The following is an 11876-nucleotide window of genomic DNA, read 5'->3' as shown; positions in this document are numbered from 1 at the left end:
GCAGCAGTGGTAGCAGCAGCAGTAGCAGCAGTAGCAGCAGCAGTAGTAGCATTAGCAGCAGTAGTAGCAGTAACAGTAGTAACAGTAGCAGCAGTAGCAGCAGTAGCAGCAGTAGCAGCAGTAGTAGTAACAGTAGCAGTAGCAGGCTGAGAAATAGATTTTCAAAGTTAGGGGCCCCCAAGCAATTTCAGGGTCCACAAGCACGCGCGGCATCATAAGAACAAGATAAATGTGCTGTTTTAAACCTGGTTATTAGCATGTTAAACAATTTAAGTACTTTTATCTGTTATTTGATATGAAAAGCACAAATACTGAATCATATAAACCAGAGATCATGATCTTTAAAACTGTTTAATTCAATATAATAATGTTTCTTATTTCTAAAATAAATACTGTTTACAGCATTTGACACAAGGAGATCTTATGGAATATATGAAATCACGTCCTACAAAGGAAACTACTTGTTTTGCCCTTATTACGTTCTGTGTAATTGTTATGCTAAAGATTGTTTTTTGCTCATTGCAAACACATGTAACACAGCTTATCCACTGCCATCCATCATATTGTTCATGCCTTTGACATCACTGTCTGTAAGTTCAGTTTCTATGCTTGATAATGAATCGTTTACATGCGTTATTGGTGCTAGATGATTGTCAGAAATGTTAAATTTGTCGATGACTGTCAATTTGCATGGTGGTGTCTGCCTCACTGTGTTTCCTGTTTTACCTCATGCTAAGGTACTTATTTTCTGTTTTACAGTTTTACTTACTAAACCGGAGCTATGGACGCTACTTCCTGACTCTGACACTGTTCATTTCAAAAGGAGTTTGGCTACTGCTATAATTGTGTTAGATACACACAACGAGAGCAGGATAGTAAAAAGACATTACGCTGGCTTACAACAATCTGGCAGCATGGAGAAAGCACATGAAGGGGGCACCAAAGAACCTACCCAAGATACTAGGCCCAAAGACACTAAAACAATGTCTTTCCAAGATGGATCAATTAGAAGCCACAAAAGCTCCAGCTCTGGCAGATCATCTGTAAGCGCTGCAGCAGCAAAAGCAAGAGCCATAACAGAAGCAGCCCGTGCACGTGTAGTATTCGCAGAGAGAGAGAAAAGTATGAAAGTGAAAAGGCTAAACTCGAAGCCAACCTTGAAGCTCTAAATTATGAAAGAGGCTAGCAGCTGCTGACGCCCAGGCACAAGTATTGAAAGCAGCAGCAGAGCTAGAGGACGAGGAAGCCCGCAGCAGAAGAGTTTCCCCTGTTCCTGTTCAAAACACACAAGAACGTGTCAGCGACTACATAAAAGATCAAAATGCTCGTCTTGACAAGCCCACTGAATTTGTCTACCTTTCAAACCCATCAAAGCAGTCTATTGAGCCTCACCGCAAACCTCCAACATCGTACGTCCTGAAGGACTCCTGGCCTGTTCCGCCACAAACTCAACAGAGGCTAGTTTCAACTCCTGCTCCCCAGATACCATACACCTCTCACTCTAATGTCCCGCTAAACACTCAAGGTCCTTTTCAAATGAGGGAAGAATCAGAGCACAACAAGTTTAAGCCCAAGTTAAACTTCCAAAAGTATGCTGACACTTCTCAAACAACTCTTCCAGAGTCTTCAGTTATGATGGACATGGCGAAGTACCTGGCACGCAAAGAGCTCATCAGCACAGGCCTTTCACACTTTGACGACCGTCCAGAAACATACAGAGCATGGAAGTCCTCCTTCTCTAACACAATCAGAGACTTGGATCTAACAGCGAGTGAACAATTAGATTTGCTCTCAAAATGGCTTGGGAAAGAATCGGCCGAACACGTCAGACGTTTGAGAGCAGTCAACATAGCTAACCCAGAGGCCGCGTTGAAAACAGCATGGGAGAGACTTGATGATTCTTATGGCGCTCCAGAGGTCACAGAAGATGCACTTTTCAAAAACCTTGACAACTTTCCAAAAATCTCAAAAAAGGACAATCACAAGTTGAGAGAACTGGGAGATCTTTTAAGTGAACTACTCTCTGCTAAAGAAGACGGGTACTTGTCAGGCTGGGCATACTTGGACACTGCCCGTGGAGAAGTTGCCATACTACCTGCAAGAAAGGTGGCTCGCTCAGGGATCAAGGTACAAAGAGGCTTATCAGGTCAGTTACCCCCCATTCTCCTATTTCACCTCTTTCATCTGCTACCAAGCTAAAACAAGAAACGATCCCAACTTTTCACATTCAGGAAACAACGTTCAAACAGAACGCACAATTCCAAAGCATACAAATCCCAGAACTACAATCTCAACACATAAGACCAAGGTCACTAATGACACAAATCCAAACGAAGCAGCATCAAAATGTGATGTAACCAAGCAGTGCCCTATCCATAATAAGCATCACCCCTTAAAAAAGTGCCGTGGCTTCAGATTAAAGACTCTCGAAGGAAGAAAAGCTTACTTAAAGGAACAAGGTATCTGTTTCAGATGTTGCTCATCGACTTCTCATCTTGCCCGCCACTGCAAAGTTACACTGAATTGTGATGAATGTGACAGCGAAAGTCATATAACAGCTCTTCATCCCGGTCCACCTAAATGGGCAACTAAAGGCTCAAATCCCTCACATGATGACGGCGGGGAGCAAGACAAGGAGGATTCTGTAGCAACTCCTGTTGTCAGCCCCTTTTGCACTAAGGTCTGTGGTGACCATCTCAAGTCAAAATCCTGCTCAAAGATCTGTCTCGTCAAAGTCAACAAAAAAGAGCATCCACAAGAGGCCGTGAAAATGTATGCAATGCTCGATGATCAGAGCAACAAATGTCTAGCCAGGTCACAGTTTTTCGATGTGTTCAAGATCAAAGCGGACACGCACCCTTACACCCTAAAAACGTGTGCTGGTCTCACTACGACCTCTGGCAGAAGAGCTACTGGGTTCCAGATTGAAGCAGTTAAAGGTGGCATTAGTCTCTCACTTCCAGAACTAATCAAATGTGATGACTTGCCAGACAATCGTGAGGAAATACCCACACCTGAGGCTGCTCTCCACCACCCTCATCTCAAGGATCTTGCCAAAGAAATACCAGTCCTAGACAATGACGCCCAGATTCTTCTTCTCCTTGGCCGCGACATTCTCCGTGCCCACAAGGTGAGACAGCAGATTAACGGCCCCGGGGACACACCCTTTGCACAGAGACTTGATCTTGGATGGGTATTAGTTGGTGACGTGTGTTTGGGAAAGGTCCATAAGCCTACAGTCCACAACTATAAAACAAATATACTGGAAGATGGTAGACGCACTCTTTTCCGGCCATGCATGAGCCATGTCCATCTCAAACAAGCAATCAGCCCCAGTCTAGCCAATGGACTCTCACACGGTTGTAACACTACAATGGACAGCGACACTCTTGGCCTCACCGTCTTCGCAAGAACTGTCAATGATTACAAACGTGCCTTTTCTATAGAAGACAGACAGTTTCTCAAAGTAATGGAGTCCAACAGTTGGGTCGCTCCTCTCCCTTTCAAGTCTCCCAGACCGCCATTGCCTAACAACCGAGACCAAGCCGTGATGCGTCCCTCTTCACTACAACGCACGCTAGAGCGTAAGCTAAAGATGAAAGAACAGTTTGTTGCCTTCATGCAAAAGGTATTCGACAACAACCACGCCGAGCCAGCATCTCCACTGCCAGAAGGAAGCGAGTGCTGGTACTTGCCATTGTTCGGAGTCTATCACCCCAGAAAACCTGAACAAATTAGAGTTGTATTTGACTCCAGCGCGCAATGCAATGGTATCTCCCTCAACAACGTCCTGCTCACTGGACCGGACTTGAACAACAGCCTTTTGGGAGTCCTCATTCGTTTCAGAAGAGAAAGAGTAGCTGTCATGGCAGACATCGAACAGATGTTTCATTGTTTCGTTGTAAGAGAAGACCACAGAGACTACTTACTTTCCTCTGGTACCGAGGTAACGACCTCAGCAAAGACATTGTCGAGTATAGGATGAGGGTCCATGTATTTGGCAACAGTCCCTCTCCCGCAGTGGCCACATACTGCCTCAGGAGAGCTGCACAGAACGGAGAACAGCAGTACGGGACGGACACCAAGCACTTTGTGGAGCGCGAGTTCTACGAAGACGACGGACTTGTCTCTACACCCACTAAGCAAGAAGCTATCAATCTGTTGCAGAAAACCCAAGCTTCCCTCTCAGAGTCAAACTTGAGACTTCACAAGATCACGACAAACAGCATTGAAGTTTTACAAGCGTTTCCCACAGGAAATCACGCCAAAGACGTCAAAGACCTCTACCTAGATGGAGAAACAGTCTCTGCACAGCGAAGCCTTGGTTTGAGCTGGGAAGTCAAAGTGGATACTTTTACCTTTCAAGTCTCCATCAGCGACAAACCATTTACACGTCGAGGAGTCCTCTCCACCATAAACAGTCTTTTCGACCCACTTGGGTTTGTTGCCCCTATAACCATTCAAGGAAAATCTCTGTTAAGAGAACTGACAATTGACGGAACTGAATGGGATGCCCCACTTCCTCAAGACAAACACAATGTGTGGCAAACATGGAGAGATTCGCTACAGGAACTCCAACATCTCCACATTCCTCGTGCTTACACCGCCACCTCTCCATCCAAAGCCAAGCAAAGAGAAATATGCATCTTCTCCGACGCCTCTACAAAAGCTATTGGTGCGGTGGCATATCTCAAAACCACAGATGAAGATGGCAAAGTTCATGTGGGTTTCATCTTAGGGAAAGCCAGACTTGCTCCCGCAAACGAGCCCACCATACCCAGACTGGAACTCTGCGCAGCAGTGCTGGCTGTGGAAATGGCAGAACGCATCATTGAAGAGATAGACCTCCCTCTGGATGCAGTCACATACTATTGCGACAGTAAAGTGGTGTTGGGATATATACATAACCAGTCTAAACGTTTCTATGTGTATGTCCACAACAGGGTCCAGAGGATTCGGCAGTCCACGGAGCCAAAGCAGTGGCGGTACGTGCCCACGGAGCATAACCCGGCCGACCACGCATCCAGATCTGTCCAAGCCTCTCTCCTCACCAAAACTAACTGGTTCACAGGCCCAGCATTCTTATACAAGCCACAACCAGTAAGTGACCCGCAACAAACCTTCGAGCTGGTCGAGCCCGACTCAGATGTGGACATCAGACCACAGGTGACAAGCTGCATAACCAGCCACAGTGAGACGCCACTCATTCCTGAGAGATTTGAAAGATTCTCTTCCTGGAAGTCCCTACAAAGAGCAGTTGCAACCCTCATTCATGTGACACATTCTTTCAAGTCTGCAAACAAAGACACCACTGGCTGTAAAGGATGGCACCAGTGTCAAAAACCTCACACTGTCGACGATTTGTCCAAAGCCAAAACAGTGATACTTCGCACTGTACAAAGAGCGTGCTTTCCTGAAGAACTCAATGTCCTCCCAAAAGGAGCTAACATAAACAAGAAAAGCTCTTTGTCAAAGTTGAATCCCGTCATTTCCTCTGATGGGTTGTTGAGGAATGGAGGCAGGCTGAAGCAAGCAGATCTCAGTGATCAAGAAAAGCATCCTGTCATTTTGCCAAGCAAACACCATGTGTCTACATTGTTCATAAGACACTACCACGAGCAGGTTGAACATCAAGGTCGAACCTTTACGGAAGGTGCCATACGAGCTGCTGGCATTTGGCTTATTGGCGGCAAAAGACAAATAAGCAGCATTTTTCATGGATGTGTTGCTTGTCGAAAACTTTGTGGGAAAAAAGAGAACCAAAAAATGTCAGACCTCCCTCAAGAGCGGCTGAGCACTTCACCCCCTTTCACGTACACTGGTGTGGACGTCTTTGGTCCTTGGTTCGTGACTGCCAGGCGCACAAGAGGTGGTGTAGCACAGAATAAGCGCTGGGCCGTTCTCTTTACATGCTTGAGTACCTGTGCAGTACACATAGAGGTTATAGAGTCCATGGACACTTCTTCCTTCATAAACTCTTTGAGAAGATTCTTTGCTATCCGTGGCCCCTCTGAACAACTACACTCGGACTGTGGAACCAACTTTGTGGGCGCTTGCAAAGACTTGGAGTTCAATAAAGTACTGGTGGAGTCAGAAGTTCATAAATATACCAACAGTCAAGGCTGCTCATGGCACTTCAATCCACCTCACTCTTCACACATGGGCAGCGCAATGTGAACGCATGATTGGAGTAGCAAGGAGGATTTTGGATTCAATGTTAATGCGTACCCACACTTCAAGTTTGTCCCATGAAGTCCTGTGCACCCTCATGGCGGAAGTGACTTCTATTATCAACTCTAGACCCCTTGTTTCCGTTTCTTCTGGTCCAGAAGTCCCTCAGATACTCACCCCAGCTATGCTTCTCACTCGCAAGCAGAATGTTCTACCTCCACCTGGGAAGTTCACTGAAAAGGACCTGTACAAGCAACAGTGGCGCCAAGTACAAAGATTAGCGGACCAGTTCTGGAGTCGTTAGAAACGTGAATATCTCCACACATTACAAGTTCGTCACAAATGGCAAGAGTCAAGTCCTAACATTGAAAAAGGTGATGTTGTCCTGCTAAAAGACATTCAGGCATCTCGTAACGACTGGCCCATGGCTCTTGTTACCAAAACCTTTCCTGGACGTGATGGGAAAGTCCGCAAGATCGAGCTCAAGACAGCAAAAAATGGATTAGCGAAGACGTTCCTTCGGCCCATAACAGAGGTCGTTCTTCTTCTAAAATCAAAGGACTGAATGTTTAGTTGGTTTATTATATGGCATCTATACAGATACCAGGCGGGGAGTGTTTTGCCCTTATTACGTTCTGTGTAATTGTTTTGCTAAAGATTGGTTTTAGTGCTTTTCTCCGTCTTTTATTTTGAAGGCTTAGTTTGAGACCGGAAGTTTACAACGGACGTCGGCCATTTTGTTTTCGCTCATTGCAAACACATGTAACACAGCTTATCCACTGCCATCCATCATATTGTTCATGCCTTTGACATCACTGTCTGTAAGTTCAGTTTCTATGCTTGATAATGAATCGTTTACATGCGTTATTGGTGCTAGATGATTGTCAGAAATGTTAAATTTGTCGATGACTGTCAATTTGCATGGTGGTGTCTGCCTCACTGTGTTTCCTGTTTTACCTCATGCTAAGGTACTTATTTTCTGTTTTACAGTTTTACTGTTTTGGAAAGACATTAAACCGGAGCTATGGACGCTACTTCCTGACTCTGACACTGTTCATTTCAAAAGGAGTTTGGCTACTGCTATAATTGTGTTAGATACACACAACGAGAGCAGGATACTACTCATATATACATTGCCCAGAAAATTAGACCGGGCATTTCCGAGGACAGGTTAACGCAGCGGCCAATCAGATGCCCGCTTTCAACGATATTACACCACGGAGACCGCTCGGCCAATGAGAAGCGAGAAGACGTGCGAAGTGGGCATGTCTGTCAAAACGATACTTAAGCGATGAAAATAACCCGAATATGGCCAAATTACTAGTTAAATCTTGATTTTTTTCGAGGAGGGGCACGGCAGGCCCCCTCCTATTTCAAACCGCGGGCCCGCCGGAGATTCAACTGCTGTCTATTTTGCAGCCTGAGTAGTAGCAGTAGCAGCAGTAGTAGTAGTAGTAGTAGCAGCAGCAGCAGTAGTAGCAGCAGCAGCAGCAGCAGCAGCAGCAGTAGCAGCAGTAGCAGCACTAGCAGTAGTAGCAGCAGTAGCAGTAGTAGTAGCAGCAGTAACAGTAGTAACACGAACGCAGCGGCCAATCAGATGCCCGCTTTCATCGATATTACATCACGGAGACCGCTCGGCCAATGAGAAGCGAGAAGACGTGCGAAGTGGGCATGTCTGTCAAAACGATACTTAAGCGATGAAAATAACCCGAATATGGCCAAATTACTAGTTAAATCTTGATTTTTTTTCGAGGAGGGGCACGGCAGGCCCCCTCCTATTTCAAACCGCGGGCCCGCCGGAGATTCAACTGCTGTCTATTTTGCAGCCTGAGTAGTAGCAGTAGCAGCAGTAGTAGTAGTAGTAGTAGTAGCAGCAGCAGCAGTAGTAGCAGCAGCAGCAGCAGCAGTAGCAGCAGTAGCAGCACTAGCAGTAGTAGCAGCAGTAGCAGTAACAGTAGCAGTAGTAGTAGCAGCAGTAACAGTAGCAGCAGTAGCAGCAACAGCAGCAACAATAGTAATAGCAGTAGTAATAGCAGTAGTAGTAGCAGTAGCAGCGGTAGTAGCAGTAGTAGTAGCAGTAGCAGCAGTAGTAGCAGTAGCAGCAGTAGTAGTAGCAGCAACAGTAGCAGCAGTAGCAGTAGTAGTAGCAGCAACAGTAGCAGCAGTAGCAGTAGTAGTAGTAGTAGCAGTAGCAGCCGTAGTAGCAGTAATAGCAGCAGTAGCAGCAGCAGCAGTAGCAGCAGCAGTAGTAGCAGTAGCAGCAGCAGTAGTAGCATTAGCAGCAGTAGTAGCAGTAACAGTAGTAACAGTAGTAACAGTAGCAGCAGTAGCAGCAGTAGCAGCAGTAGCAGCAGTAGTAGTAGCAGTAGCAGGCTGAGAAATAGATTTTCAAAGTTAGGGGCCCCCAAGCAATTTCAGGGTCCACAAGCGCGCGCGGCATCATAAGAACAAGATAAATGTGTTGTTTTAAACCTGGTTATTAGCATGTAAAACAATTTAAAGTACTTTTATCTGTTATTTGATATGAAAAGCACAAATACTGAATCATATAAACCAGAGATCATGATCTTTAAAACTGTTTAATTCAATATAATAATGTTTCTTATTTCTAAAATAAATACTGTTTACAGCATTTGACACAAGGAGATCTTGTGGAATATATGAAATCACGTCCTACAAAATAAACTACTCATATATACATTGCCCCGAAAATTAGACCGCAACACGAACGCAGCGGCCAATCAGATGCCCGCTTTCATCGATATTACATCACGGAGACCGCTCGGCCAATGAGAAGCGAGAAGACGTGCGAAGTGGGCATGTCTGTCAAAACGATACTTAAGCGATGAAAATAACCCGAATATGGCCAAATTACTAGTTAAATCTTGATTTTTTTTCGAGGAGGGGCACGGCAGGCCCCCTCCTATTTCAAACCGCGGGCCCGCCGGAGATTCAACTGCTGTCTATTTTGCAGCCTGAGTAGTAGCAGTAGCAGCAGTAGTAGTAGTAGCAGCAGTAGCAGTAGTAGCAGCAGCAACAGCAGCAGCAGCAGCAGCAGCAGCAGCAGCAGCAGCAGCAGTAGCAGCAGTAGCAGCAGTAGTAGCAGCAGCAGTAGTAGCAGCAGTAGCAGCAGCAGTAGCAGCAGTAGCAGCAGTAGCAGTAGTAGCAGCAGTAGCAGTAGTAGTAGTAGCAGTAGTAGTAGTAGCAGTAGCAGCAGTAGCAGCAGTAGTAGCAGTAGCAGCAACAGTAACAGTAGTAATGGCAGTAGTAGTAGCAGTAGCAGCAGTAGTAGCAGCAGCAGTAACAGCAGTAGTAGCAGTAGCAGCAGCAGCAGCAGCAGTAGTAGTATTAGTAGCAGTAGCAGTAGTAGCATTAGCACCTGTGGACGTGGACGGCCTGTTGTCGTCTGAATCCTTGTCGTCGTTCTCCGCTTGTCCTCGTTCTCCTGCAGACGCTTCAAACAGAATTGAGCAAACTTTAGTTTTTTACATTTCATTCTTTTACTTAATTATTCGACTCAAACACGTTTGAATCATTCACAAGTAGACAGACTTAGTGCTTGTGTGAAGGAGATAAAAACTTGGATGACACTTAATTATCTGCTTCTTAACCCTGGACAAACCGAGGTCATTGTGCTGGTCCTAAACATGTACGAGACGCTTTATCTGAGCAGATAGTCACACTGGACAATGTCAGTGTAGCCTCCAGTTCTACTGGAAGAAACTGAAAGAGTCAAGACAGTCCCCGGCGACACTTAAAGCTGCGTCCAGCGCACGGGCTCAGTGTCCAGCGCACGGGCTCAGTGTCCAGCGCACGGGCTCAGTGTCCAGCGCACGGGCTCAGTGTCCAGCGCACGGGCTCAGTGTCCAGCGCACGGGCTCAGTGTCCAGCGCACGGGCTCAGTGCCCTGCGCACGGGCTCAGTGCCCTGCGCACGCGCTCAGTGGAGGTTGTTTCCTGGTGTTGCTTGTTCTCTTGGTGCGATGGCAGAACAGGTGGAGAAAGTGTCTTTGGAGAATTAACTTTACAAAGACCAAACGAAGGCGATGGGCCCCGTCTGGGTCCAGATACTTGAGAGTTTAGTCATTATCATTATTTACTCCCAAGAGCTGCATCTGGAGGATGTTTTATTGTTGCAGGGACTGATTTGGGTCTTCTTCCGGGTCATGCGACTTACAAAGCCATAAATGACATGGCCCTTCCTACCTCAAAGATGCTCTAGAACCATCTCATCCAAACAGAGCTCTTCACTCTCAAAATGCTGGCCTTCTGGTGGTGCCAAGTGTCTCTAAAAGCACAGTAGGAGGTAGAGCCTTCTGGTGGTCCCAAGAGTCTCTAAAAGCACAGTAGGAGGTAGAGCTCCTGTGTTATGGAATCAGCTCCTGTCCATGTTAAAGAGGCCGACACAGTCTCTTCATTTAAGACCAGGCTTAAAACGTTCCTCTTTGAAATGGCTTATGCTGTATGTAGGCCAGTTAGGAACAGAAATATAAAGCTATAAAATCTGTCCAGCCTTAGTTTAAAGTGGTTGAGATTAAATGCATTCATAAAGTGCCTTTGGTAAAACGCATTTCCATCATTTGAAATAAATAAACTCGGTGTTTGGGCCCTGTGGTGCAGCTCCGCGCAGAGGCCTTTCCCATGTGTCGTGAACATGTTTAAACACATATTTAAGGCACGTGACAGTCTTCCTTCACACCAACAGCTCTTCACACTTGAACACGGTGCACAAACACATTCCTTCTCAGTTTAATCGGGTTTTTCTCGCTTTTCTTCCACATTTGCTCCAGTGCTAGCTCCAGTGTTGTGGTCCTGTGGCGGAGCTCCGCGCTGAGGCCCGGCTCACACTTTCCCGCACATAAACAGTGAAACCGCAGCGTTCTCCCGGTGCCGCGGACACGCAGCTGGAGGTGCGGGTCCACGGACGCGGGACCGGAGCTTTCCCGCAGGAAACACCCGAAAAGAAGCGTTTAATCACGGCTTTACTCACGTTTCATTTCGCCCTCGTCAAAGCGAGCTTCCGCCATTACGCACTGCGCTCTGACGTCACCACGCACGTCACGCGTCAAGAGGATTAAAACAGGGGTGTCCAAACTTTTTTCCACCAAGGGCCGCATTTTGAAACTTATACGGAGCAGAGGGCCACAAACAACCCTAAAATGTCGATTTTTTGCATTTGACATAGTTTTGATACCTCCACACCTTTAATAAGACTTGGAACATTAATATTATATATCAAAATATGCTTCAATCGCTCCAATTTCACTGTAAAAACTACTACTTTTTGTTGTTTGGACCAATTTAGCAAGAAGCCGGAGGGCCGACAAAAATTGGTCTGAGGGCCGCATTTGGACCCCGGGCCTTAGTTTGGACATGCCTGGATTAAAACGTAAAACATTTAATATACATTTATTACATGTAAAAGAAAAACAAATCTAACGGAAATGTATAATATTATTAATGTTAGTCACATTTACTTTTATTTGTTCAAAGTGGGGTTTTTTTTGCCGTGTTTTTGTTTTGAAGAAGTTTCATTTCACTGAAATCGAAAATCTGATTTATCATCACGTGACACCGAACCAGGTCTGAACAAGGACTAAACCAGGACTAAACCAGGTCTGAACCAGGTCTAAACCAGGACTAAACCAGGGCTAAACCAGGACCAGGGCCGGCCCAGCCTATAAGCGAACTAAGCAGCCGCGTAGG

The 11876-nt window shown here is 46.0% G+C and overlaps 1 protein-coding gene across 2 annotated transcripts in view; it reads right to left on the bottom strand.

The window, feature by feature from the left end:
• trmt1l (tRNA methyltransferase 1-like) overlaps positions 1-11221 on the bottom strand; it is a 65266-nt gene extending 54045 nt beyond the window's left edge. The window contains exons 1-2 of one of the 2 annotated variants that reach the window (XM_072434338.1): positions 11161-11221; positions 9551-9625 (exon numbers count right to left, since the gene is read on the bottom strand). In XM_072434338.1, coding sequence (XP_072290439.1) covers positions 9551-9625; positions 11161-11197 — 112 coding nt within the window. In that variant the 5' untranslated portion in view covers positions 11198-11221. The remainder of the gene's footprint in view (positions 1-9550; positions 9626-11160) is intronic. The other variant, XM_072434339.1, reaches the window with a different exon arrangement.
• Positions 11222-11876: the final 655 nt, after the last annotated feature.

Source organism: Eucyclogobius newberryi, unplaced genomic scaffold (genome assembly GCF_026437365.1).
Source record: "Eucyclogobius newberryi isolate DKJ021-1_F unplaced genomic scaffold, fEucNew1.0.hap1 SCAF_68, whole genome shotgun sequence".
Lineage (NCBI taxonomy): Eukaryota > Metazoa > Chordata > Actinopteri > Gobiiformes > Gobiidae > Eucyclogobius > Eucyclogobius newberryi.
This window is presented reverse-complemented; position numbering and strand designations above follow the sequence as displayed.